At 46.8% G+C, this 27,266-nt stretch overlaps 2 protein-coding genes across 3 annotated transcripts in view; one reads left to right on the top strand and one right to left on the bottom strand.

The window, feature by feature from the left end:
- The first annotated feature begins 601 nt into the window (after positions 1-601).
- Positions 602-22,200, top strand: nop53 (NOP53 ribosome biogenesis factor). The gene is made up of 13 exons (XM_078533276.1): positions 602-1,000; positions 2,761-2,825; positions 4,189-4,273; positions 7,021-7,208; positions 7,985-8,055; positions 13,558-13,653; positions 14,131-14,235; positions 14,750-14,923; positions 16,037-16,212; positions 17,023-17,089; positions 18,696-18,772; positions 19,460-19,516; positions 22,099-22,200. Exons 1-13 carry the CDS (start codon positions 795-797, stop codon positions 22,103-22,105), a joined length of 1,374 nt encoding a protein of 457 aa, XP_078389402.1. The 5' UTR covers positions 602-794; the 3' UTR covers positions 22,106-22,200.
- A 3,164-nt stretch (positions 22,201-25,364) lies between these two features.
- LOC144671353 (hypoxia-inducible factor 1-alpha-like) overlaps positions 25,365-27,266 on the bottom strand; it is a 37,949-nt gene continuing 36,047 nt past the window's right edge. The window contains exon 14 of one of the 2 annotated variants that reach the window (XM_078533205.1): positions 25,365-25,941. In XM_078533205.1, the coding sequence (XP_078389331.1) occupies positions 25,913-25,941 (29 nt within the window). In that variant the 3' untranslated portion in view covers positions 25,365-25,912. The remainder of the gene's footprint in view (positions 25,942-27,266) is intronic. The other variant, XM_078533206.1, reaches the window with a different exon arrangement.

Raw genomic sequence — 27,266 nt, 5'->3', positions numbered from 1 at the left:
CCCAAGGGCAGCTTGCCCCAGGGGTGGCTTGACCCAAGAGCAACTTGACCCAAGGGCAGCTTGACCCAAGGGCAGCTTGACCCAAGAGCAGCTTGACCCAAGAGCAGCTTGACCCAAGGGCAGCTTGACCCCTCAGAGCTCTCCCCTCCCCCCCCTCAGTCCTGGGCTACCATGAAGGGCACTTCAGCGCTTCCACCCCAGCTTTTGGCGGACGGCTTTGTGTCCGACAGCACGGGATCCCCGATCCGACTCATCCCCGCTCAATTCAACCGCCCGCCATCTTTCCCGCTAAATCCCGCCCACCCTCCGGGAGGGCGGAGCGGCCGCCGGCCTGCAGGTGGCGCTGGTTCGGGAGGCTGAGTCCGCCGCCCTGCAGGTGGCGCTGGTTCGGGAGGCCGAGTCCGCCGCCCTGCAGGTGGCGCTGGTTCGGGGGGGGCTGAGTCCGCCGCCCTGCAGGTGGCGCTGGTTTGGGAGGCTGAGTCTGCCGCCCTGCAGGTGGCGCTGGTTCGGGAGGCTAAGTCCTCCGCCCTGCAGGTGGTGCTGGTTTGGGAGGGCGGAGCGGCCGCCCCGCAGGTGGCGCTGGTTCGGGAGGCTTAGTCCGCCGCTCGAAAGTGCGGTTATCAATATTAAACCTTTCCACTTCTGATTCGCAGATTGGTCTTAAAAAGATAAGATATTTTTTTCTAGTGACGCTGCCGCTGTGGTTTTTGCTCAGGGAAAGGCGGGTGTTGGTGTTGTCGGTGGTGAATGTGCGGCTCGGGGCCGCGTGCTCTCTCTCTCTCTCTCGCGCTGTCATGGCGGCGGCTCCGGGCTTGTCCGCGTTTCCGTCCCCGGGTTTCCTGACCCTGAACCCGGCCTCAGCCTCCCCGCTCCCCCCCGAACACCGGCAGCGCCGCCAGCGCCTCAACAAGAACAAGAAGAAGAACTGGAACAAACACAGCGACATTACTGAAGTGGAGGAGTTTCTGGAGGATGTGCGGCTGCAGCAGCGGACGGTCGGGTGAGTGGGAGAGGGAGGGGTTTCCAAAATTCCAGCGATAAACCCCCCCCCCCGGATAAACCCCCCTCCCCCCCGGATAAACCTCCCCCTCCCCCCCCCTCCCCCTCCCCCCCCCTCCCCCTCCCCCTCCCCCCCCCTCCCCCTCCCCCCCTCCCCCCCCTCCCCCCCCCTCCCCCTCCCCCTCCCCCCCCCTCCCCCTCCTCCCCCCCCCCTCCCCCTCCCCCCCCCCCTCTCCCCCCCCCTCTCCCCCTCCCCCTCCCCCCCCTCCCCCTCCCCCTCCCCCTCTCCCCCCCCCTCCCCCTCCCCCTCTCCCCCCCCCTCCCCCTCCCCCTCTCCCCCCCCCCTCTCCCCCCCCTCTCCCCCCCCCCCCCCAAAAAAACACACTTTCACGCTCTCTCGCGTGCACTTTCACACACAAACCCCCCCCCCAAAACAACCCACCACCCACAGGCCCCCACTAAAGCCCCCAAAGCACCTTCCCACACCCAAACCCCCCAACACAAACCCAAAAAACACCCCACACCCAATCCACCAGATTAAACCCTCCACCTATAAACTCTCTTTCCCCCCAATAAATCCCTCCCATACATCACCCTCCAATACATAATCCTCCCTACCCTTTTCCTCCTCCCCTTATGTTCCCTCTTTCCTCTTTGTTTTCCCTGGAAATGAAAGTGTACTGAGGCTACACTTCTGTCACTGTATAACACAGGGGTACAGCACTGGTGGGTACAGTTCTGTAACAATAAAACTGGGGTACAGCACTGGTGGGTACAGTTCTGTAACAATAAAACTGGGGTACAGCACTGGTGGGTACAGTTCTGTAACATAAAACTGGGGTACAGCACTGGTGGGTACAGTTCTGTAACATAAAACTGGGGTACAGCACTGGTGGGTACAGTTCTGTAACAATAAAACTGGGGTACAGCACTGGTGGGTACAGTTCTGTAACATAAAACTGGAGTACAGCACTGGTGGGTACAGTTCTGTAACATAAATCTGGGGTACAGCACTGGTGGGTACAGTTCTGTTACATAAAACTGGGGTACAGCACTGGTGGGTACAGTTCTGTAACATAAAACTGGGGTACAGCACTGGTGGGTACAGTCCTGTAACTATAACACGGGTACAGTACTGGTGGGTACAGTTCTGTAACTATAAAACTGGGGTACAGCACTGGTGGGTACTGTTCTGTAACATAAAACTGGGGTACAGCACTGGTGGGTACAGTTCTGTTACATAAAACTGGGGTACAGCACTGGTGGGTACAGTTCTGTAGCTATAAATCTGGGGTACAGCACTGGTGGGTACAGTTCTGTAGCTATAAATCTGGGGTACAGCACTGGTGGGTACAGTTCTGTAACTATAAAACTGGGGTACAGCACTGGTGGGTACAGTTCTGTAACTATAAAACGGGTACAGCACTGGTGGGTACAGTTCTGTAACTATAAAACGGGTACAGTACTGGTGGCCCCCGTCAATTGCTAAATATATTGTATGTAATACAGTCATTGAGGTCACTCTATGAAAATTGGGAGCTGATATTCGAGGAGCTTGAGGAGGGTTAATGATCAGGAGTTGACTGCGTGGGGAATTAGCGGGGCTATGACTTGAGTCCATTGATGGGATTGTGGCCCTTGGCAAACTGTTAGTAAGACTGGATGAGGTTAATTAAATGAAGAATCTTCTGGTGTAATGTGTTAAATTGTTCTGTACCGATCTGGATGTGTTTTGTCTCATAATTCTATAATTATTTTCAGTGGCCTTGTGTCTGAAAAGACAGATGATACCCTGTTCTTCGTTGACACTGGAGATGAAAAAAAAGGTGAGAAATGTCATCTGTCAGATCCGAATGCCCCAGATATTTTCAGGCTGTCACAGCTGCTGTTACATAGCCGTGTAGCGCTGAGTTTTGCTGTGGCTCCATGGGTAGTACTCCTGCTCTGAGCCAGAAGATGGTGGCTTTAAGTCCAGAGACTTGAGCACATATTCCAGGCGAGCATTCTGGTGCAGGGTTGAGGGCGAGCTGCACTGCTAAAGATGAGGGCCCCATCCACCCTCTCGTGTGGATGTAAAAAAGGCTGATGGCCACTATTTAAGACGAAGAGCATGTGAGTTCTCCTGGGTGAACTGTGCTAATGTTCATCCCTCAGCCAACATCACTACAATAGCTGATGTGTTCATGATCACCTTGCTGTAGTGTGTGGAATCTTGCTGTGTATCAGGCTTCTGGCATTACAACAGCGACTGCAGTTTATTGGCTGGGAGTTCCTTTGGGAAGTCCTGAGGTTACAAGAGGCGCTGTAGAAAGTCAAGCCTTTGCGGCGGGATTTGGACTCTCTGCTTCCTGCCAAGATGGGAGTGCCACCCTCTGAGCCACGGGAGCCCAGACTATCCCGGGACTCCGTTTACGAATGAGAGCTGCCAGCTGCAAATGCAAACCATGTTCTGAAATGTTTTGTTTCATTCATCAGGGTGAGGTGCCAGGGAAAGCTAAAAATAAAACAGAAAATGTAGGAAAATCTCAGCAGGTCTGACAGCATCTGTGGAGAGAGAAACAGAGTTAACGTTTCGAGTCCATACGGAGTCGAAACGTTAACTCTGTTTCTCTCTCCACAGATGCTGTCAGACCTGCTGAGATTTTCCTGCATTTTCTGTTTCTGTGTCAGTTTTCCAGCATCCGCAGTATTTTGCTTTTAGCCGGGGAAAGCTAGTCAGCTGTGGTAACATCATAGTTACACTGACTGAATTTATAATCTAGAGAGCTTAATTTCAAACCTCACGGTGGCAGTTTGAAAATTTGAAATCAGTTTTACAAACCTGGAAATAAAAAGCTGGCATCAGTAAAAGTAGCCACGAGGCAGTCGAGATTGTTGTATAAACCCAAAAGGAACCCTGCTGCCTTTACACGGTCTGACCCATTAGTGACTCTAGTCCCTCTTAAACCTTACCTGCCCTCTGAAGAGGCTGAGGAAGCATGAAGTTGTATCGAAAGCACTGTCACTTTCTCGTGGCATCTCGGATCGGGCACTAGTTGACGGCTTTGCATCCTTATCCTGAAAATGAGGAAAACCAGGAAATGCATCAGGAGGAAAAAAGGGAGGCTAACATTTTGAGAGTGGACTCTTTGCTGGATTTTAAAAATTCTTTATTTGGACGTGGAGATAAATATTTGATTGTTTCTGTAGATCTGCTCCATAATAAAGGAAAATTGAAGCCGCTACGAATCGACCTAATTCTACAGCCAGACTCCAAGGTGTCAGCTCCCAAAGAGTGAGTGTCTGACATCAGTTTGTATTAGACTTCACTGGAACGAGTGAACAATTTTCTTTTATAAACACCGATATGATACTAAGAATCTTTACAGAGCCGAAGATGTTCAGTATGTATGTTTATATATAATACTGGGTCCAGTACTGGGTGGGGGTGGCGGGGGTTACAAGTCCGCTGCAGTATATCACTGGGGTACAGTACTGTTGGGTACAGGTCTGTCACTGTATAACACTGGGGTACAGTACTGTTGGGTACAGGTCTGTCACTGTATAACACTGGGGTACAGTACTGTTGGGTACAGGTCTGTCACTGTATATACTGGGGTACAGTACTGTTGGGTACAGGTCTGTCACTGTATAACACTGGGGTACAGTACTGTTGGGTACAGGTCTGTCACTGTATATCACTGGGGTGCAGTACTGTTGGGTACAGGTCTGTCACTGTATAACACTGGGGTACAGTACTGTTGGGTACAGGTCTGTCACTGTATATCACTGGGGTACAGTACTGTTGGGTACAGGTCTGTCACTGTATATACTGGGGTACAGTACTGATGGGGACAGGTCTGTCACTGTATAACACTGGGGTACAGTACTGTTGGGTACAGGTCTGTCACTGTATATACTGGGGTACAGTACTGTTGGGTACAGGTCTGTCACTATAACACTGGGGTACAGTACTGTTGTGTACAGGTCTGTCACTGTATATACTGGGGTACAGTACTGTTGGGTACAGGTCTGTCACTGTATAACACTGGGGTACAGTACTGTTGGGTACAGGTCTGTCACTATAACACTGGGGTACAGTACTGTTGGGTACAGGTCTGTCACTGTATAACACTGGGGTACAGTACTGTTGGGTACAGGTCTGTCACTGTATAACACTGGGGTGCAGTACTGTTGGGTACAGGTCTGTCACTGTATAACACTGGGGTGCAGTACTGTTGGGTACAGGTCTGTCACTGTATAACACTGGGGTACAGTACTGTTGGGTACAGGTCTGTCACTGTATAACACTGGGGTACAGTACTGTTGGGGACAGGTCTGTCACTGTATATACTGGGGTACAGTACTGTTGGGTACAGGTCTGTCACTGTATAACACTGGGGTACAGTACTGTTGGGGACAGGTCTGTCACTGTATAACACTGGGGTACAGTACTGTTGGGGACAGGTCTGTCACTATAACACTGGGGTACAGTACTGTTGGGTACAGGTCTGTCACTGTATAACACTGGGGTACAGTACTGTTGGGTACAGGTCTGTCACTGTATAACACTGAGGTACAGTACTGTTGGGTACAGGTCTGTCACTGTATAACACTGGGGTACAGTACTGTTGGGTACAGGTCTGTCACTGTATATACTGGGGTACAGTACTGTTGGGTACAGGTCTGTCACTGTATAACACTGGGGTACAGTACTGTTGGGTACAGGTCTGTCACTGTATAACACTGGGGTGCAGTACTGTTGGGTACAGGTCTGTCACTGTATAACACTGGGGTACAGTACTGTTGGGTACAGGTCTGTCACTGTATATACTGGGGTACAGTAATGTTGGGTACAGGTCTGTCACTGTATAACACTGGGGTACAGTACTAATGGGTACAGGTCTGTCACTATAACACTGGGGTACAGTACTGTTGGGTTCAGGTCTGTCACTGTATATACTGGGGTACAGTACTGTTGGGTGCAGGTCTGTCACTATAACACTGGGGTACAGTACTGTTGGGTACAGGTCTGTCACTGTATTACACTGGGGTACAGTACTGGTGGTATAGGCTATCACTATAACATGGGTCCAGTACTGATGGGTATAGGCTGTCACTGTATAACACTGGGGTACAGTACTGATGGGAACGGGGTTTGTCACTATAACACTGGAGCACATTACTGGTGGTATAGGCTGTCACTGTATAACACTGGGGTACAGTACTGGTGGGAACAGGTTTGTCACTATAACACTGGAGCACATTACTGGTGGTATAGGCTGTCACTGTATAACACTGGGGTGCAGTACTGGTGGGGATAAGTCTATCACAGTATAACACGGGTACAGTTCTGGTGGGGATGTGTCTGTCACTGTATAACACGGGGGTACAGTACTGGTGGGGATAAGTCTATCATTGAATAACACGGGTACAGTACTGGTCTGTCACTGTATTACACCGAGGTACGTAGTGTTAGTAATTGGAGCAGTATCTAGGATTGGTTGATTAGTATCCCCAGGGAAGGGTTAGGTTTGATCATTTTCTGTAGACTGTTGGGATCTGTGGGTTACATATGTTTAGCACTGACAGTCATTGTACCAGGAGCACTGACAAACGTTTAAACACAGGAAAGGTAATGACCCAACGGGCGTCCCTGTTTGTCTCAACCTATCACCAGACGTCAACACGAGTTGAGCCGTATATAAAATAAAATTTGCAGTTTTGGAGTAATGGGAATTTGTGCGGATTTTGTTTTTAAGCCTGTGGGTGTGTGTTGTACATTTTCATTGAACTATTGAACTAGTGGATTGGTTAATGTCCTGGGAGGTCATCAGGAATTTGGTGATAATGTGGATTAGACTTTCCACCTCTGACCCCTTCACTTTGAACCCAAACCAGGAATCTGGGGATGAGACTCTGACTTTGTTACGATAATTTTTTTGTGTGAATTGATATTTTGTTGTAATTATTTACCTAGATTTCTTTTCAAAGTGAGTGTTTTTTAAAAAAAAAAATGTACATTTAACTTGATCTCTCCAGTATTTTAGCGCATCAAATTCCAAACAGCCGGAAACTGAGAAGGAAAGCAGAAAGGGAGAAGCGTTTAGGAATTGTCCCTCGGAAACAGCGGCTGCTCAATGCCAGGCTTCAGAACCCTGCGGTTAAGACAAAAGCCGTTCCCAACAACAACCCCGCCAGAGACTTCTACGACCTGTGGTCAATCACAAGTAAGGGAGGAACCTACCCACCTTTATACTGTGTGCCTGGAATACCTGTGATCTGAATCCCCCGCCCCTGGCCATCACTTACAGAGGCCCCTCTCTCATACTTTCTCCATTTGGACACTCGAGCTGGACAGGGAGTGTTGTCAAACTTTTCACTATCAGGGGGAATCGTGGTGGGGAGGGGGGTGCGTGGTGGGGGTCTAGGTCCCAACCTAACCTCAATTCTGCCCTGGCTTATATGTTGGTAGAATGATATCAAGAAACGGAGAATGCTGGAAAAGACACAGCGAGTTAGTAGACAACAGTGGAGAGGGAAACAAGGTTAACATTTCAGGTCAATGCACTTTCATTAGAGATGAAAAGAGTCATGCCATTGATCCGAAATGTTAACTCTGTTTCTCTCACTGCAGATGCTGCCTCCCTTGTTCAGTGTTCCTGTTTTTATTTCCGATTTCCAGCACCCTCCATTTTTTTCTCTGGGAGAACCAGATTGGGAACTAATTTCTTTTCCAGTCACCCAGCCCAGAAACTGCTGGGCTCCACTGTATCAGCCCTTGTTGTTCCTCTGGCTGCCAAGAATTCGGACAGCAGCACGTCTGGCCAGTGTGGCTCACATCTGCATTGGTCATTGATTAGTGACCATTGAGGTGCTAAATGAGAGATGTATGGTGGGAGTCGCTATGTTATAGGGAAACTGTTTGTCGTTTCATTCTGTAATGTACACTCTTGAATTATCCATGGCTATCTGTTGTTGCTAAACCTATTGGTACTCTTTTGAGGTCCCCTAGACAAGGAGCTGGAAGGCAAAGACACATGGTTTCTGGAACAGACCAAGAAGAAAAGGCTGAAGGTTGGTGTCTGAGAATTATAAAGTCATTGACTGAGTGAGGTAAATCTGCAGTGACAGGAGTGAGTCAGCACAGCTATCTATATTCACTCCTGTCATTGCAGCATTGAGATGCTGTGTTAACAGGAGTAGGCCATTTAGCACCTTGAACCTGCCCCTCTGTTCAGTTAGATTATGGCTGATTTGTTCCCTAACTCCGCTTATCCCCCTTTGACCTTGCTGCTGTGTAACAGGATTGTGTAGCCACACATGTATTCCTGCACACTGCGCCACTTCTGTTGGGATAGTTTCCTACCAGACTGCAATCGTGGAACCACCTGAGAAGCTCTTTTGCCCAGAAGGTTCCTGCTGTCACAGTGGCAGCCCCTGTGTGTCTGAGAAAATAGAGACAGAAGCTGCATAGTTTGGAGTTTGGAGCGTGGCACAGTGTTCCCAGGGGATCAGGACTGAGAGGGGAGGAAACAAATCAATAAGGAGCTGCCTCAGAAATCTCCTTCTGAGACTATTGTGTGTTCAGCTGCCTGGAGCTTAAGATCTCCCTAAACCTCTCCATCTCTCTCTCCTTTAAAGCATTTCTTAGAACTTACCCCCTTTGCGCTTTCCATCACCTGGCCTCCTATCTCCATATGTGACTTGGCATCAAACTGGGTCTGAAAAAGCTTCCATGAAGCATTTTGGGGCAATTCATTATGTTAAAGGTATGGCAAGTTATTGTTAATTAGAGACTTTAAGCTAAGAGTATTACACATGCATTGTGTTAGAACAACAATTAGAGTGCACGTGTGCAATTTCAGTATCAATATTACATAAACTGGTGCCCACATGGTGAACAAGGGAGAGATTTCTGCCACTTTAGCAAAATATGAAACGTGTTTCCAATTTCGGCACGAGTTCCCTGTCTGCCATGGTGTATGTGGTGCACTTGGATCTTCAAAAGGCGTTTGATAAGGTGCCACATCGACAGTTGCTATGCAAAATAAGAGCACAAAGTGTAGGGGGAAACATCATGGATAGAGAATTGGTTAGCTGACAGGAAACAAAGAGTAGGCATAAAATGATAATTTTTGTGTTGGCAAGCTGTAAGCAGTCGAGTGCCACAGGGATCGGTTCTGGGGCCTCAGCTATTTACAATCTATATCAGTGATTTGAATGAACAAATGTATGGTTGCTAAATTTGCTGATGAAGGAGTCTACAAAGGTATATAGATAGGCTAAGTGAGTGGGCAAAAAAAGTGGCAGATGGAAAAAAAATGTATGGAAAGGTGAACTCGTTCACTTTGGCAGAAGATTAGAAAAGAAGTATGTTATTCAGATGGAGAGAGATTGCAAAGTCCTGGTACAGAGGGATCTGGATGTCCTGGCACATAGAAACAGAAAATGGGAGCAGGAGTGGGTCATTCAGCCCCTCATGTCTGCTCCGCCATTCAGTATGATCAGGGCTGATCCTCTGTCTCAACGCCATACACCTGTTCTCTCCCCTTGATGCCTTTAGTGTCCAGAAATCTATCTATCTCCTCCTTAAACATATTCAGTAGCTTGGCCTCCACAGTCTTCTGTGGAAGAGAATTCCACAGGTTCACCACCCTCTGCATTAAGAAGTTTCTCCTCACCTCAGTCCTAAATGGCCTACCCTGCATCCTGTGACCCCTTGTTCTAGACCCCCCCCACCAAACCCGAGGAAACATCATCTCCGCATCCAGTCTGTCCAGCCCTGTCAGATGTTTATATGTTTCAATGAGATCTCCTCTCATTCTTCTAAACTCCAGTGAATACAGACCTAGCTGACGTAATCTGTCTTGATACGACAATCCTGTCATCCCAGGAATCAGTCTGGTGAACCTTTGCTGCACTTCCTCTATAGCAAGTATATCCTTTCTTGGGTAAGGAGACCAAAACTGCACACACTACTCCGGGTGTGGTTTCACCAAGGCCCTGTATAGCTGCAGTAAGACATCCTTGTTCCTTTACTCAAATGCTCTCGCAATGAAGGCCAACATACCATTAGCCTTCCTAACTGCTGCTGCCCCTGCATGTTTGCTTTCAGTGATTGGTGTACAAGGACACCCAGGTCCCTTTGTACATCGACATTTCCCAATCTATCACCATTTAAATAATACTCTGCCATCCTGTTTTTCCTACCAGAGTGGATAACTTCACACTTATCCACATTATACTGCATCTGCCATGCTTTTGCCCATTCACTCAACTTGTCTAAATCGCCTTGAGGCCTCTTTACATCATCTTCACCACTCTCATTCCCACCTAGTTTTGTGTCGTCAGCAAACTTGGAAATATTACATTTGGTTCCCTCATCCAAATCATTGATATATACTGTGAATAGCTGGGGCCCAAGCACTGATCCCTGCGCTACCCAACTCGTCACCACCTGCCACTCCGAAAAAGACCCATTTATTCCTACTCTCTGCTTCCTGTCTGCTAACCAATTCTAAATCCATCCTAATATATTGCCCCCAATCCCATGTGGTTTAATTTTGCACACTAACCTCTTATGTGGGACTTCATCAAAAGCTTTCTGAAAATCCAAATACACCACATCCACTGGTTCTCCCTTTTCTATTCTACTAGTTACGCCCTCAAAAAGACTCCAGACTTACAATTGAGAGGAAGGTGGTGTTGGAAAGGCTATCTTCACTTAAAATAGATAAGGTACCAGGACCGGATGAGCTGCATCCAAGGGTACTGAGGGAAGTGAGAGCGGAAATTGCAGAGGCGCTAATGTTATTCTTCCAGTCTCCCTTAGACACAGGGGAGGTGCCAGAGGACTGGAGAATTGCGAATGTTACACCCTTGTTCAAAAAGAGGTGCATGGATAAAGCTGGCAACTACGGACCAGTCAGTTTGACCTCTATGGTAGGGAAATGTCTGGAAACTGTAGTACAGGATAAAATCAATAGTCACTTAGACAAGTGCAGGATAATTAAGGAAAGCCAACATGGATTCATTAATGGAAAATCATGTTTAACTAACTTGCTGGAGTTTTTTTGAGGAGGTAACAGAAGGTTGATAAGGGAAGCGCTGTTGATGTTGTGTATATGAATTTTCAAAAGGCATTTGACACAGTGCCACACAACAGACTTGTGAGCAAAGTTCTAGGTCATGGAATAAAAGGGAAAGTAGGCACTTGCATAAGAAATAGGCTGAGTGACAGGAAATAGAGTAGTGATAAATGGTTGTTTTTCAAATTGGAACAAGGTTTGTAGTGGAGTTCCACAGAGGTCAGTGTTGGGACCCTTGCTCTTCCTGATATATATCAGTGACACAGACTGTGATGTGCAGGGCATGATTTCAAAATTTGCAGATTATATGAAGATTGGAAATGTTGTTAGCTGTGGGGATAGTCTTGAACTTCAAAAGGATGTAGACATGTTGGTGGATTGGGCAAACATGTGGCAGATGAAGTTCAATGCAGAGAAGTGTAAGGTGATTCATTTTGGCAGGAAAAGTACGGAGAGACAGTATAAAATAAAGGGAGAAACTCTAAATGAGGTGCAGGAACAGAGGGACCTCAGTGTATACGTACGTAGGTCACTGAAGATGGGAGGGCATGTTGAGAGAGCAGTTAATAAGGCATATAGTATCTTGGACTTTATTAATAGGGACATTGAGTACACGAGTAAGGAGGCCATGTTGAACTTGAATAAGACACTAGTTAGGCCTCATCTGGAGCACAGTGTCCAGTTCTGGGTGCCATACTTGAGGAAGGATGTGAAGGCATTGGAGAGAATACAGAGGAGATTCACAAGAATGATTCCAGATATGAAGTACTGTAGCTATGAGAATAGATTGGAGAGGTTGGGACTCTTCTCTTTGGAGAAAAGGAGGCCGAGAGGAGACTTGATAGAGGTATTCAAGATCCTGAGGGGTATGGACAGGGTAAATAGTGAGAAACTGTTCCCACTCAAGAGAACATCAACAACTAGAGGGCACAGATTCAAAATAATTGGCAAAAGGAGTAAACATGATGTGAGGAAAAAAATTTTCACCCAGAGGGTGGTTGGAGTCTGGAACAAACTTCCTGAAAGGGTGGTGGAGGCAGGTTTGATCGAGGTATTCAAAAGGGAATTGGATTGCTCCCTGAAAAGAGAGAATGTGCAAGGTTACAGAGGTAAGGCAGGGGAGTGGATCTAGGTGGATTGCTCTTTCAGTGCAGACTCACTGGGCTGAATGGCCTCCTGCACTGTAAAGATACTGTGATGGGTTTGTCAAACATGATTTCCCTTTCGTAAGTCCATGCTGACTTTGTCTAATCCTGTTGATATTTTCTAAGTGTCCTGTTATCATGTCCTTTATAATAGACTCTAGCATTTTTCCTACTACTGATGTAAGGCTAACAGGTCTGTAATTCCCTGTTTTCTTCCTCCTTTTTTTAAATAGTTATTTTTTAAAATTTTAGAAAAATTTTTTACATTTGCCACCCTCAAATTTGCTGGGACTGTTCCAGAATCCACAGAATTTTGGAAGATGACAACCAACACATCCACTATTTCCATGGCCACCTCCTTTAGTACCCTGGGATGTAGATTATCAGGTCCTGGGGATTTATCGGCTTTCAGTCCCATTAATTTCCCCAGCACTATTGTTTTAGTAACACTAATTTCCTTCAATTCCTCCTTCTCACTAGACCCTTGGTTCCCTGGTATTTCTGGGAAGTTATTTGTGCATTCTTCCATGAAGACAGAACTAAAGTAGTTGTTTAATTGCTCTGCCATTTCCTTGTTCTCCATTATAAATGAATCACAAAAGTTAGTAGGCAGGCACAACAAGTGAGTCGGAAGGCAAATGGAATGTTGGCCTTATTGCAAAGGCGGGGATGGAATATAAAAAATAAGGAAGCCATGCTACAACTGTACAGGGCATTGGTGAGACCGCACCTAGAGTGCTGTGCACAGTTTGGGTTTCCTTACTTAACAAAGAATAAACTTCCACTGGAAGCAATTCAGAGAAGGTTCACTAGGCTGATTCCTGGGATGAAAGGGTTGGTTTATGAGGAAAGGTTGAGCAGGCTGGGCCTAGAGTTTAGAAGAATGAGGGGTGACCTTATTAAAGCATATAAGGGCCTTGACCAGGTGGATGCTGAAAGGATGTTTCCCCTTATGGGAGAGATTTGAACTAAGGGGCACGATTTAAAAATAAGGAGACTCCTATTTAGAACGTGGATGAGAAATTTTTACTCAGTCGTTGGTCCATGGAATTTTCTTTGCCAGAGAGCAGTGGCGACCTGGTCATTGAATATTTTTAAGGCTAAGTTAGATAGATTCTTGATTAACAAGGGAGTTGAAGGATATAGGGAGTAGACAGGAAAATGGAGTTGAGACCGCAATGGGATCAGCCATGACCTTATCAAATGGTGGATCACGCCCGAGGGGCCGAATGGCTTGCTCCTAATTCGTATGTTCCTCACCGAGGAAGCTGATGTTTTATTTCCTGTATGTAAGGATGAAGGTTGGTGTTATCTTCAAACTGTTGTTTTTTTGTTTTAAACAGCGCCCACACAACCTAAACCAAAAACCATCCCAGGTATCGGCGGTAGAAGTGATTGCACCGGGTGGATCGTACAATCCCACCTTTGAATCTCATCAGGTACGCGGGGCTCGTGCTGCATTCAGTTCCTTTCTCACTGCAAACGTATCGTCCCAGCCCGAGACGAGAATTACAACCCCACAAGGCTGGACGTAGAAAGCAGAGGCTGCTGGAAATGAATATTGGAGAACAGAGGAGGCCAATTGGCCCGTCATGTTTGTGCTGGCCCTTTGTCTCTGTGTTTGCAGCACTTTCTGCTTCGTGGCTAATATACTTCAGTAAGAAGAGGCCACTCAGTCAGTTTAAAGCTTAGGTGTTTAATCAAAGCACAGACGGAGTTTTTATTATAAAACATTCTCCTGGTGAATGATGATTATTCCTTTAACACTTCAGATAAATATATTTTTATCAGATGTCAATGCGTTTGCATAATTTTTACTATTGAGTTAAGTTTACTGGTGTTACAGCTGATGGGAATGTTTTGCTATTGAGTTATTGATGCACGTTGATATATATTTAAAAATCCTGTTGGCACAGGCCCTGCTACTTGAAGCTCATGAAGTGGAAGTTAAGAAACTAAGAACTGAGGAGAAGATTAAACGGCAGGTGGCCATTCCATCTTCAGAGCAGCTTCCAACAAAGGTAGGAGCCATTTCTTGCCCTCACTGAGGGAGTGCTGCACTGTCGGAGGTGCCGGCTTTTGGATGAGATGTTGAACGGGGGCCCCACCTGCCTGCTCGTGTGGGGCGTAAAAGATCCCGCTGCACTATTTCGGAGAAGGGCAGGGGAGTTCTCCCCAGTGTCCTGGGGCCAACATTTATCCCTCAATCAACGTCACTAAAAACATATCCGATCATTTTCCCATTGCTGTGTGCGTGGGATCTTGCTGTGTGCAAGTTTGCTGTTGCATTTCCTCCATTATAACGATACTTTGAAAGCGCTTTATTGGCAGTAAAAGCATTTGAGATGTTCAGTGTTTGTGAAAAGTGCTCTATAAACGCAAGGCTTTTTATTCTTTTCTCTCTTTTCTGGGATATTTGTTTAATTTTCTTCCTCCCTGAAACCAGTGGTGAATCTGGTTGGTTATTCCTGGTCTGCTGCTGGTGCAAGAATCCAGTCCGATTCTGACTGGCTGTCTCTTTTATTGTGGTTGTAGGAATCAGTGCTCGAGGAACTATGCCAGGGTCTGTTGGTGGATTCGGATGGTGAAGAGCAGGAGCGGCGCCTCAAGGCCGGTGAAGAGGCTGAAGACCGCCCCGTGCGGAACGCCGTTTGGTGTGAGAAGAAAACAGAAAGGGAACGGAAAAGAGAGAAAATGATCAAAAAGCAGGTGGGTGTGAAACTTCGGAACAAGAGGAGGCCATTCAGTCCTTCGAGCCTGTTTCACCATTCAGTTGGATGAGGCTGACCTGTATCTTAACTCCATTTACTTGCCATGGTTCCTTAATTACCGTACCTAACAAAAATCACAGTTTTGAAACATCAATCCACCCCTCAAAGCACAACTTTCATCCAAAAACTACGCCACTTCTTTCCATCCCATCATTGCACACGTACAATTCCTCTGCATCCTCATTATCGCATTGTCCATGTGAGGAACCTCGGGCAATTCCTTATGTTCTGTAGCTGCACATCCAAAGGAAGATACGAACATACGAATTAGGAGCAGGAATAAGCCATTCGGCCCCTCGTGACTGCTCTGCCATTCAATAAGATCATGGCTGATCTGATTGTGGCCTCAATTCCACCTACCTACCTCCGCTTTAATATTCAACGACCCTGCCTCCACTGCTTTCTGGTGAAGAGAGTTCCAAAGACTCAAGACCCTCTAAGGGGGAAAAAATTCTCCTCACCTCCATCTTAACTGGGAGACCCCTTATTTTTAAACTCTGTTCCCTGGTTCTAGTCTCTCCCACAGGGGGAAACGTCCTTTCAGCATCCACCCCATCAAGTCCCCTCAAGATCTTATGTGTTTCAATAAGATTATTTCTTCCTGCACACCCAGTTGCAACATATCACCTGCCCTGCCATCTTTATTGTGTGTTAAGTTAAATTTCTTAATTTATAATTAACAAACCCTAATACTCCCAATAAGCTTTATTACTGCTAGTAAAGTTTACTAATATGACTAAAACATTACAATTGCTAATAAATTACACTAATTTTGAGAGATAAGTGAGCAAAATACTCACCAGCCAATTATTTACCTGTTTCCCTTGTGACTTCACTTTCTATCTTCCTCTGAACGCGGCCTGGGCTGGATGACAATGGGAGGCCATTTGACAACATTCAAATATCGTTAGACACTTTGCTTGGCCTTAGAGGTGTTGCTGGTAACTCGTTGCCAGTGCAAATTTGAAATGAGGTGCCCCGGCGGCACCCCCCCTCCACCACCGCATGCTGTGCGAGACTCGTTCTCTCAATGTGCTTTCCCTGCCTTTAGGAGCACAGGCTGAAGGAGCAAAAGGAGGCTCGGCAGAAACAGCAGGATCTGTTCCGGCTTCGATCCATCAAGGGTGAAGTGAAGGAGCTGGAGATTAAGCTGGCAAAGAGGAAGGTCAAACGCACCGAGAAGCAGAAAGCAGAGGCCAACAAGCCCCGACGCTTGGGCCGGTTAAAGTAAGTCCTTCCCTCCTGCTTTGGGGGTGGAAAGGAGCCTGGAAGAGGCCGGAGTCAGCCGTGGGGATGGGCGAGCGGAGCAGACGGCAGTTGTGGTTTTCTGTCCATTCTGTAGCACACTCGCACGTACCGAGCAGTCCCACTGCAGCACTGCCTGGATGCTAATTACTTCAGACACCAGATCGGAAACTTAACTCTCCTTTTGGAAGCTCTTTAGGAAAACAGTAATTGGCGCCCACATTGGTGATCCACTCTGTGCCAGTGGAGACGTCACGTGGTGCACTGGTGGCAGTGTGGGTGGTCAGGTGGTGTGCCTGCTGCAGGGAGAGGGTGTTGGCAGGAGGGGGGCTACGTGGCTTTGAGCTGGGAATAAATAACGGGAAATAGTTGCCATATAAAAAACGGGGCTATTGTTTGTGTGGAAATCGTAATGCAGATTTAGTGAGAGTGAGTGAAGTTTGTCTCTATGCCCAGACCTGTTCCTGTCAGATTCATACTGCTTCGGGTGATAGTCATGGGAGCACGTGTCACTAATTCTGTGTTAAAGGTGTCACCCCAGCTGATTAAAGTGGGGGTGTGTACACTGTGTACACTGGTTGATGCTGTAGCATTTTGACAGCTTTGAAGGTATGTTCAATTCAGATTTAGAGACTAAGGAGTTTTGTTTTGAAATGAATCTGGGTGTGGGTTCACTCTAACAGCTGTGATAATGGGTGAAGCAGTGTTTTTCATTGTGCTTTCCCAAGAGCCTTGCCTGGGTGCTGTTGATGGAGGAATGTACAGACTGTATGTGTTTCTTTTCCTTGTTAGATATGAAGACCCTGACCTCGAAGTAAAGCTCAGTGACGAACTTGCTGATACGCTCCGGGCTCTAAAGGTTGGCATTGCTGCAATGTTTATTTTGAGCTGACTGGAAGTTGGTGATTGACGCTGTTATAAGTTCCCTCCCTCTTTGCTCTCCTTTCTCCCTCTTAACCTCTGTCCACGTTCTCTACACCCCACCCCGTGCTTTCATGCTCTCTTCCCCCTCCCTTGCCTCGTGCTCTCTTTCCTGAAGATGGTGATGCTGAACCACTCCTGGGTGATACAGGCTGAAAGTGAAGTGTAGAGAACAGGAGACTGTTCAGATCCATCTGATCTAAAGACTCTACACATTGATCTATGAAACTCTCAGCTCTTTTCTGTGCCTACTATCTATCCGTTTCCCTCTTGGATCTGCTGCCTCCTCAAGCTGATGTTTTGAGCGACAGATTAACGGTGTCCGCCCTGCCCAGTGATGAGAGCCATCCTTGCGCACAAAGTATTCCGGTCCGTGGATGGGAATGTGAAGATAGCCCAGGGTTTCTCAGGCACTGCCAAGTGGGCTTTGCACTGGGATCTGAGGGCAGGGGGCATTTATCTGGAACTTTCTCCCCCATTAACCACTCTCGCCCTGCTGATCTGCCTGAATCTAAGGAACACTGGCCGAGGCTCTCGAGCTGGGTTCAGCATGATCATTGCATTTCTGTCTATCTGTCGTCTTACTCGCTCATTAACCCCGCTGCTGCCCTGAACGAACGTTAGTTTTGTTTTGGGTGACTGACGACTTCTTTCGGAAGATGGGACAGAGAGTCCCTGCGAGTGTGTCAGCATTCATTTGGAGGGGGTAGGGGGGGTGGGGTGTTATTTCGAAGTGTTGGCCTTTGAGGGAGTCGCTGAGAGTGTACAGGTGTTTGGGGGTGGTAGTGTCTGCGACTTGAGAGTATTTTGGGGAGGTTTGTTGGGAGTGAGAGAGTATTTTGGGGGGTTTGTTGGGAGTGTGAGAGTATTTTGGAGGGGTTTGTTGGGAGTGTGAGTGTATTTTGGGGAGGTTTGTTGGGAGTGTGAGTGTATTTTGGGGGGTTTGTTGGGAGTGTGAGAGTATTTTTGGGGGGGGTTTGTTGGGAGTGTGAGAGTATTTTGGAGGGGATTGTTGGGAGCGTGATTTTTTTTCATTGGTGGGGCTGTTGGAATTGTTGCTAGAAGTCTGATGGTATTCTGAGTGGAGGAGTTTGCTGGCAGTAATATGTAAACCCCAAAGGATCCCCAGAGTTTTCAGTATCTGTTGGAAACATTGGGATGGGGGATTTGCCCAAAGCAAAGCCTGAAAACCAAGAGCTAAGACAATTTAACTGACCCAACTGCCAGTTCTTTTGCATGTCACTTGAACTAGATGCTGGTGAGCTCCCCCCTTGCGTGCTGACTGCTTTTCAGTCCCATCTCTGTCGCTCACCGCCCCACCTCTCACCATAGTGACATGGCAGAGATCTGACTGAGGTAAGATCGGCGTCATTCACACCAAAGGACTGTTTTACCTAAACTTAAAATTGAAATTGGACTAAGGTTTGATGAGATCTAATGCTGAAGGCCATCAGATTAATAATTATAACTTGTAATTGTGGTGGCAATGCCTCTTAGTGATTTCTGTGTTACATCTTCTATTATGTTTCTTTTACCTTACTCAGCCTGAGGGCAGTATCCTCACTGACCGATTTAAGAGCTTTCAGAAGAGAAATCTGATCGAACCCAGAATAAGAGCAAAGTAAGTGGATATGACTTCTGTACAATTGTTGGCATGCAAAAGTATGTTGCTAAGCCGGTCAGGCCCTGGTCCCCCTCTGACCTCATTTAACACATCTCAGGTGGAGCACCAACAGGGCTTTTACATTTAGACTCAATGTCTTGGACTGGGTAGAAGAGGAAAATCAAACAGCCCCTCCCACAGCTCCTGATTGCTATCCAGCGATTTCAGTTGGGAAGTTCCCATCACGTTCAGACAAGGGCAGAATGAAGCCTGGCAGCAATGCCTTCCATTGTTAAATAGCTCGCTAAAGTTCATTGCCTGGACCCATTGTATGTCGTAAGAACTTGGATTAACGTAGCACATTTTGCAGCCTCCGATGTCCCAACGTGCTGGACAGCCTATGAAACATTTCTAAAGTGTTAAGACTGTTGTAGGAAATGTGGAGGCTAATTAAGACACAGACAGATCCCGCAAACAACAAGTGAGATCAGTGACCACGTGATCTGCTTTTAGTGACGATGGTTGATGGTTAAAATGGCCCGGGACACCGGGAGGAACTCCCCTCCCTTCTCTTCTTTGGATAGCACCTTGGGATGCTTTGTGTTCCCCCCGAGAGAACAGAAGGGGCCTTGATTTTGTGGGGAGATTGTGTTTTTTATTAAGTATTATTGGCAATGGTCTCAGTTTATTGTTTCCCTTTTTTAGGTTCAAGAGGAAGCACAAGTTAAAATACGTTGAGAAGAGGGCATTCAGAGAAGTGACGTAAGTCTCCAGGCTCTACACTTTCAAGCTAAACTAGTTATTAACTAACCCCACAGAGTCTAACTGTTGGGGTCTGCTCTATCCCAAGGTGCAAAGTTTGGTGCAGTTCCACCCTCTGAGATTTAAAGACCAGCGTTGCCCTAAGTGGGACCTGCTGAGTCCTACAAAGTTCCCACTCACCCAGGAACCAGGGGCAAACTCTCCTGTTCTTCGTAATAGCGCCATGGGATCTTTTCAGCCCACCTCAGAAAGCAGATGGGGGCTGGGTTTAACGCCTCATCCAGAAAAACAGACCCCTCAGCACTGCACCGGGAATGTTATCCTGGATTCTGTGTTCGCGGAGCGGCACCGGAACCCACAACTCTCGGACCCCGAGGCGAGGGTGTTACCCGCTGAGCCGTAGCTGACGCAGGCACCACAGATAGTCACAGTGACTGAGGGCAGCATCGCATGTGAATCGCATTGAGGCCTCTACTTGGCTGATGGTTACAGATATCGAGCTTCCAGTGACCAGGCCTCACACCGATATCGCGGCTACAAACCACAATGAGCTGCATGGGTCTCCCCCAAATTTTACAGAAACCCTTTGTCAGAAGTGCCCTGTAAAATTGATTTTTGTATAACTTTAGGATATTGCAACACATTTGCAATATCAATTCATGCTGATAATTTGTTCCAAAAATTAGTATAATCATTTTTCAAACATGATCTTCGGAGGCCAATGTTGGGCTGAGGAGCTGAATCTAGAGTTAACTTTTTTAAAAGAATTCTACACTGTAAAAGTGAAACAGAGATTCAGGTCTGTGTTGCAGACTCAGATTTGTTAATAACACAGTTTTATTCAAGCTTGTGGCTTCCATTTTAGATGATTATAGTTTCTTTAGTTTCTGTACTGACAGAAGGGGAGAGAGAGTGAGCTGCCTCTCTCCTTTCCCATTCTTCTACGAGTGAAGCAGAATTTCAGCAGCAACGTGGCAAAACCAGTCCATTCCCTCAGCGAGGTCCCCACATCTGAGACAAATTAGGATCATATTTCTCCAGTCGCTCTGTGAATTCTGGAAATAGCTACTTCAATGCTAGGAGGCTCTTACCCTGGCCGCCTCCTCTCCCTGTGCCCTGTACTCGTGCCTCGATTCAGTCCTCCCACCCCGAACACACCCCTTACCCACTTCGACAGTTGCCCTTGCCCTCCCCTTCACTCTCCCCTGCATCGACCTTCCTTCCTCTTTTCCCCCATCATTTATTTATTACTTTATTACCCGTTATTTGTTACCTCCTCTGAAGGTATCTCTTGTTTTCCACCCTGCCCTTCAGATCTCACTCTCTGCTCTCTCATCGTATTGAAGCTTTTAAAAAATTCGTTCATAGGATGTGGGCATCGCTGGCGAGGCCAGCATTTATTGCCCATCCCTAATTGCCCTTGTTCAGGGGGCATTTAAGAGTCGACCACATTGCTGTGGGTCTGGAGTCACATGTAGGCCAGACCAGGTAAGGACGGCAGATTTCCTTCCCTAAAGGTCACTAGTGAACCAGATGGGTTTTTATGACAATCGGCAATGGTTTTGTGGTCGTCATTAGACGTTTAAAAAAAAATTCCAGATATTTTGTTTGCACTGTGCCGGGAATAGACCCACAAACCGTCAGCGGGACCCTGCAATTTAACTCAAATTGGAACAGAGTCCTATTTGGATAAATGTTTTAGGAGGGTTTGCACTTCTCTATTCAAATAAATTTCAATGCTGCTTAATGGTGGGGACTCTGCAACAAGACTGCAGAGCTTCAGGCCCAAGCTACAGGCTCCTGTTTATTGAAAAACTTGTTCAAACACCAGTGTTCATCTCTGCTGATTGGCACAGTCAAATTCCATGCCTCCCCACCGGGGAGCAGGATCTGTCTGAGGAGTGAAAGCATCTTCGTTATTGCCACTGAGCCTTTGAGTGCATCGATCGGAATACTCCAGGATAACTTGCTCTTTAGCCTGAACACTTTTACATGTGATGCACTGTTTCCACGATACTCTTAAGCCATCCCTTCAAGGTTATACCATTGTTGTCACCACTACTGCACTGTACAGCAATATGAAAGCAAAGTACTGCAGATGTTGGAGATCTGGAATAAAAACAGAAAATGCTGGAAAAACTCAGCAGGTCTGGCAGTATCTGTGGAGGGAGAATCAGTTAACGTTTCAAGTCCAATATGACTCTCCTTTGGTAAAAGCAAAATACTGCGGATGCTGGAAATCTAGAACAAAAATACCTGGAAAGACTCAGCAGGTCTGACAGCATCTGCGGAGAGGGATACAGTTGACATTTCGAGTCCGTATGACCCTTCGTCAGAACTAAGACATATAGAAATGAGATGAAATTTAAGCTGGTAGAAGGGGGTGGGACAGGAGAGCTCAATAGGGGGGACTCTTCTTTGGAACTGATCAGTGATACACCCACACCATAAGCGCCAGTAATGCACCATCAAGTGAAAAAAAACCTTTAAAACCCTGTTATTTCTGAGCTGTCACTCACGATTTTCTTAGTGTTTCCTCGATTTTGATATTAAAATGCTTTTTATAACATTTTATTTTTCAGGTTGTAGCCTCTGTTCTTGGAAGGAAAAGTGAATCTCGTGGCTGAAATTGATGTTTAAAATATTTTTATTGTGTCAATAAAATATCTGGAGCATTTGCTATACAGATGGTGTTTTCGATAACTGGCTATGACCATCTTATTGCTGATTTATTAAGAATGATAAATATTGTAGGTTTTTGAATTTTTTTTAGGGTGTATGTAAAGCACAAACTGCAATTTCCAGAAATTTATCCAGTGGGATTGTTTGCCAAACACATCAATTCGTACTTTGACGACATCTCTCCAGTTTTGTGTTGGTTTGCTGGAATGCAGACTCATTAGGCACCCCTAACCCTCTGGGATCTTGACCAGGTAACAACTGGGAACACAGCAAACTTCCTGTAATAGGATAATGACCAGATAATCTGCAGGGGTGTTGTTGATTGAGGGATAAATATTGGGCTCGGACACAGGGGAGAACTCCCCTGCTCTAATACTGCATGGGGAGTGCCTAGATTATGGGCTCAAATCTCTGGACATGTAACCCTCAATGTTCATACTCAAGCGATGAGAGCGCTACCCACTGAATCACAGCTGACACTATGGCACTGGGTGAAATCAGCTAACTCTACAGATCAGGGGTTGAATCTCTTAACCTCCAGATCTCTAGTTTAGATCACCACTAATGGTCCATTTCCCCGAGTGGGTGAATGATTTTTCTGTTGTTTCTATAAAACCTGTTCCAACAATGGATCCTCCCTCTGCCCATGACTAACTGTTGCAGATTGAGTAAAAATGAAGTGCTGGTGGAGCAGATTTCTGAAATTCCCCCCTCCCCCTTTCTGCCTGCCATCTGTTGTGAGGTCAGAGTTGTGTTTGATTGACAAAACATCCACTGCTCTTTGCTGGAATAAAAACCAGAAGCTGGCCTGTGAATCTCCAGTTTTAAAGTCCAGACCATATTGGCCTGCTACTTACAGTTAAATAGCACATTAAAAATCAGTGAATTAATTTTCAAGTGGCATTACCAGCCTAGCTTCTCGAACACTCGTGAGGCAAATAAATAATGTTTTCAGTGTCCTGTTTGACCCCCCCCCCCCAGGTGAACTCCTGACCATGTCATCACTAAGGCCACATATTCCCACCTCCATAACCTCACCTGATTCTACCCCTTGCTCAGCTCATCTGTTGCTGAAACTCTGATCTGTATCTTTAGAAGAGTCAAGTCTGGAGGTGGTAATGAAACCTGGTTGGCCTCCAAAATTCTACCTTCCATAAACCTGAGGCCATCCAGAATTCTGCTACCCCTGCCCTAACTTGCACCAAGTCCCATCCACCCCAGCACTCACTGACCAACATTGGCTCCCAGCCTGGCAATGCCCTGATTTTAAAATTCCCATTCTTGAGTTCATCCCTCCGCGGTATCGCCCATCCCTGTCTCTGTAACCGAGGCCTTGCAACCCTCCGAGATCTCTGCGCTCCTCTTAATTCTGACCTTTTGTGCATCCCTGATTTTAATCGCTCCACCTTTTGGAGGCTGTGCCTTCAGCTGCCTGGGCCCCAAGCCCCTGAATTCCCCCTCTAAACCCCTCTGCTGTGTCTTTAAGACGTTCCTTAAAACCTGCCGCTTTGACCATGCTTTTGGCCACCTGTCCTAATATATCTCCATGCAGCTCAGTGTTAAATTCAGCCTGATAATGTTCATGTGAATAGCCTTGGGACCGTAACTGAGTTAAAGAGTTAAAGGACCTGCAGAAATGAGAGTTCTGGGATCTGTATGGCGCTGATGTTAGAAGCCGGTGTCATCAACTAAGCCACTGGGAGGAGCTGTTGTGCTGCTTTCTGACTATGAGATTGAAAAGGTGTCTAGACAGATTGTGGGACGAGCTCCAGAAAAATCCAGTGTCTTTAAATTTGGGGGAATATATGGCTCAGGAATAAGAGTATTCCAACACAATCCCTGCAACCCCACCCAGGAATCCCCATCGCTTTACTGCACTGCTCAGTTCCAGTGTACCTCATCACCCACAGTATAGCTCTGACTTGCTTACCCCTCAATCCCAGTGTACTTCCTATTCTCCCTTCATTCCTCGGACTGCCCAGAGAGACTCGCAGGTCCACAAGATGTAAAGACCTTGGGTGGGCTCTGGATGAGTTGGATTCTGTGTGTTAATTGTTAGGCAGGACACTCCGCTGCTCGCACTCTGCTTACCCAGGACCAGTCACAGGTGCAGTTCTAAATCTCTTTTGGCTCTGCCTCTGATCACTGTCCAGTGCCCCCGTGGCCTCCCAGGATAGGGAAAGAGGGAGGGGAGGGAACTAAATCAGCCACGGGTGCTGTTCCTGATCACTGGCAAGTGACCCCTGAGTCAGCGAGAGAGGGGAAATCAGCCAGGGTTCACGATGGGAGCTCGGGGGCGAAGATAAGTGAGGGGGGGTGGGGGGTGGAGCGGGGTGGGGTGGGAGAATCACTTGCACCAATCTGCCAGTCTGGTATTTAGCAGAGTTTGAAATAATGGCCTTGCAGTGAATTTGCTGTCAGCTGTGGCCAGGTCACCCTCAGGCCAATTCTGGTCTTAAAATGGCACAGGAGGATCCCGCGGTATTGACCAAATGCTTTGTAAAGCTGAGAAATCCGGGTGAAATCCATCGTACGGGCCTCGAAGAATTAGAGCGAAGGGGCGGGGGTGTGCGCAGGTGTTGAGCAGCCTGAGGAGCTCGAAAGAATGATTTGATGTATTGTGTGTTACTGTGGCTCAGTGGGTTGCACTCTGTCTCCTCAGAGACGGCAAGTTGTGGGGTTAAGCCCCACTCCAGAGACTTGAGCACAAAACTCTAGGCTGACACTGCCAGTGCAGTAGTGAAAGAGTGCTGCACTCCTGGAGGTGCCTTTGAATGAAATGTTAAACTCACCTTGTCCTGTCAAGTGGATGGACCGGGAACCCACGGCACTATTTCGAAGACGAGCAGGGGAGTTCCCCTGGTGACCTGGCCAATATTTATCCCTCAGCCCAGAATCACTGAGAAAGGATTACCCAGCCATTTTATCGCATTGCTGTTTGTGGGAGCTTTCTGTGCATGAATTGGCTGCCGTGTTTCTGATATTACAACTACACTTCCAAAAAGTACTCAATTAATTGCTCGATGCTTTGGGAGGCCCTAAGGTGCTGAAATGCAATTTAATATACAAACACATCCAGCAATTTTACTGCAAAGTTCAAACACTGAATGAGGGACAATTCTGGGGATCCAATATCTAAGGTCAGTAAAGAGACAAACCACAGAACCATTATTAAAGCTTATTTTATTTCCCAGATTCAGAAAATTCTGTTGATTACACTTTCAAAAAGATAAACATTTAATGATGGTGATCTCACAGGTTATACTCTCACCAGTCGTGGTACAATTGCAGAACAAGAAACTATCCACGTTCCATCAGAGATCAAATAAAAAAAAACCTTCTGGTGGCAGAGACACCGAATCGACCTTATTTCTGGGAAGCAGGGGGGGGTGGTAGGAAATTCCCAGTGACCAGATGTTCCCGTTAACAGCGACTTCACCCCATGAACAGCATGGTACGTGTGCTCTGCCCAAAATCAGGTCGTTGGCTTCTTGGCTGTTTTTGTCGGTGGTGGTTTGAGACGGTCCCATCTTTGTAGCCAGCGGAGTTGGCCAACTCTTTTCATCACATGACTTGCTCTGCTAACCGCCCTTCCCCCTCGCTCCCACCACTGGTCACTCAACCACGCCCATCCTTGCCGCCTGGACCAGTCACAAGGCGCGAGCAGACTGTTCCTTACCTGATTGGACGATTCTTGTCTGTCAGACAAACCACCTATTTTCCCAGCTTCAATATTCCTAAAACTAATAAACAAAAAAAAAAACCTTCAAATAAAATTAGGGGAATAAAACACATTTTGTTCTTAATGCCACAGTGATTTTACTCCCTGGCTTCGCGAGTGGGAGAGTTTTAGTTCCTGAAGACACCAAGACAATCCTGGAGGGCCGGCAACCCAAGTCTGTTAAGCACCATTTCAGGTTGCCAGAGATTGCACCAGTCACTTTTTGCACCATAGTTAAGCAATCCTATGCGTTTTAGCACATAGCAATCTGCTATTTTTTTTTTTTCTCATCTCTGCTCGCTGCTTGGCTGAGGGTTGAGTGAACAGATAAGTGGGATGTGTGATTATGACCCTGAGCAGTAAAGTTGTGAGGATGTTTATCCATCCGGTACTGAGCTAAATACTGTGGCGTTTGAGATGCAAGTGGCCCAGCATCCATTCGGTTCCGGCTGCTTTAACTGGTGCCCCTGCTGCATTTTTGTAAATTCCCTCCCTGCCCCTCGCCCGTTTTATGATTCTTGGTGATGTGCATCGCCCCCTGATTAAGAGAACAGACATCAGTCACGGAAAGATGCAGGAGCGGATACTGTTGTCACAGGGAGGGTCGCGTGTTTCCCACTGGATACCCCGAGCAACACGGGATTGTAGGGATTCATAACAGCAAATTGCATTTATATAACACCTTAAAACAGAGTAAAACTTGCAAAGCCGCTTCACAGGAGAATTACTAGATAAAATACGTCACTGAATCACATGACATGGATATTAGCACAAGTGACCAAAAGCTTGGTCAAAGAGGTAGGTTTTCAGGAGTGTCTTAAAAGGAGGAAAGAGAGCTGGAGAGGTCTTAGGAGGGAATTTAAGAGTTTAGGATGGACGCAGCTGATGATGTGATAGTCTCAGAAGGAGGTGGGAGGTGGGATCAGAAAGGGAGGCAGCTCCTTAACGATTCAGTCCCTATCTCTGGGGAACACTGCGCCGCACTCTCCAAACGGAAACTATGGAGTTTCTGTCTCTGTTTTCTCAGACACACAGGGGCAGCCACTGGGACAGCAGGAACCTTCTGGGCAAAAGAGCTTCTCAGATTGTTCCACGGTTGCAGTCTGGTAGAAAACAGTCCCAACAGAAGTGGCGCTCTGTGCAGGAATACAGGTGTGACTACATGATCCTGTTACACAGCAGCAAATGCAGACAAGGCTGTTGTGTTCCACAGTTGCAAGTGAACAAATGACTTGACTCCGCGCTATAAAACTGGTTTGATTCCCACATAAAGCATCAACGTATTGAGTATGAAAATTTCTCATCTGTGATAAATATTTTACTTAAAGATGAGGATTTCCCCTAAGT

Source organism: Cetorhinus maximus, chromosome 32 (genome assembly GCF_964194155.1).
Source record: "Cetorhinus maximus chromosome 32, sCetMax3.hap1.1, whole genome shotgun sequence".
Classification (NCBI taxonomy): Eukaryota; Metazoa; Chordata; class Chondrichthyes; order Lamniformes; family Cetorhinidae; genus Cetorhinus; species Cetorhinus maximus.
Note: the sequence above shows the minus strand (reverse complement) of the source record. Positions and strands in the feature narration are given on the sequence as shown.

What these genes read in the sequence shown, in the direction of transcription:
- nop53 (XM_078533276.1), top strand. Translation starts at nt 795, where the DNA reads ATGGCGGCGGCTCCGGGCTTGTCCGCGTTTCCGTCCCCGGGTTTCCTG. An exon ending in CTGCAGCAGCGGACGGTCGG is followed by an intron (nt 1,001 to 2,760) that starts GTGAGTGGGAGA and finishes AATTATTTTCAG; the next exon opens with TGGCCTTGTGTCTGAAAAGA. An exon ending in AGAAAATGATCAAAAAGCAG is followed by an intron (nt 14,924 to 16,036) that starts GTGGGTGTGAAA and finishes CCCTGCCTTTAG; the next exon opens with GAGCACAGGCTGAAGGAGCA.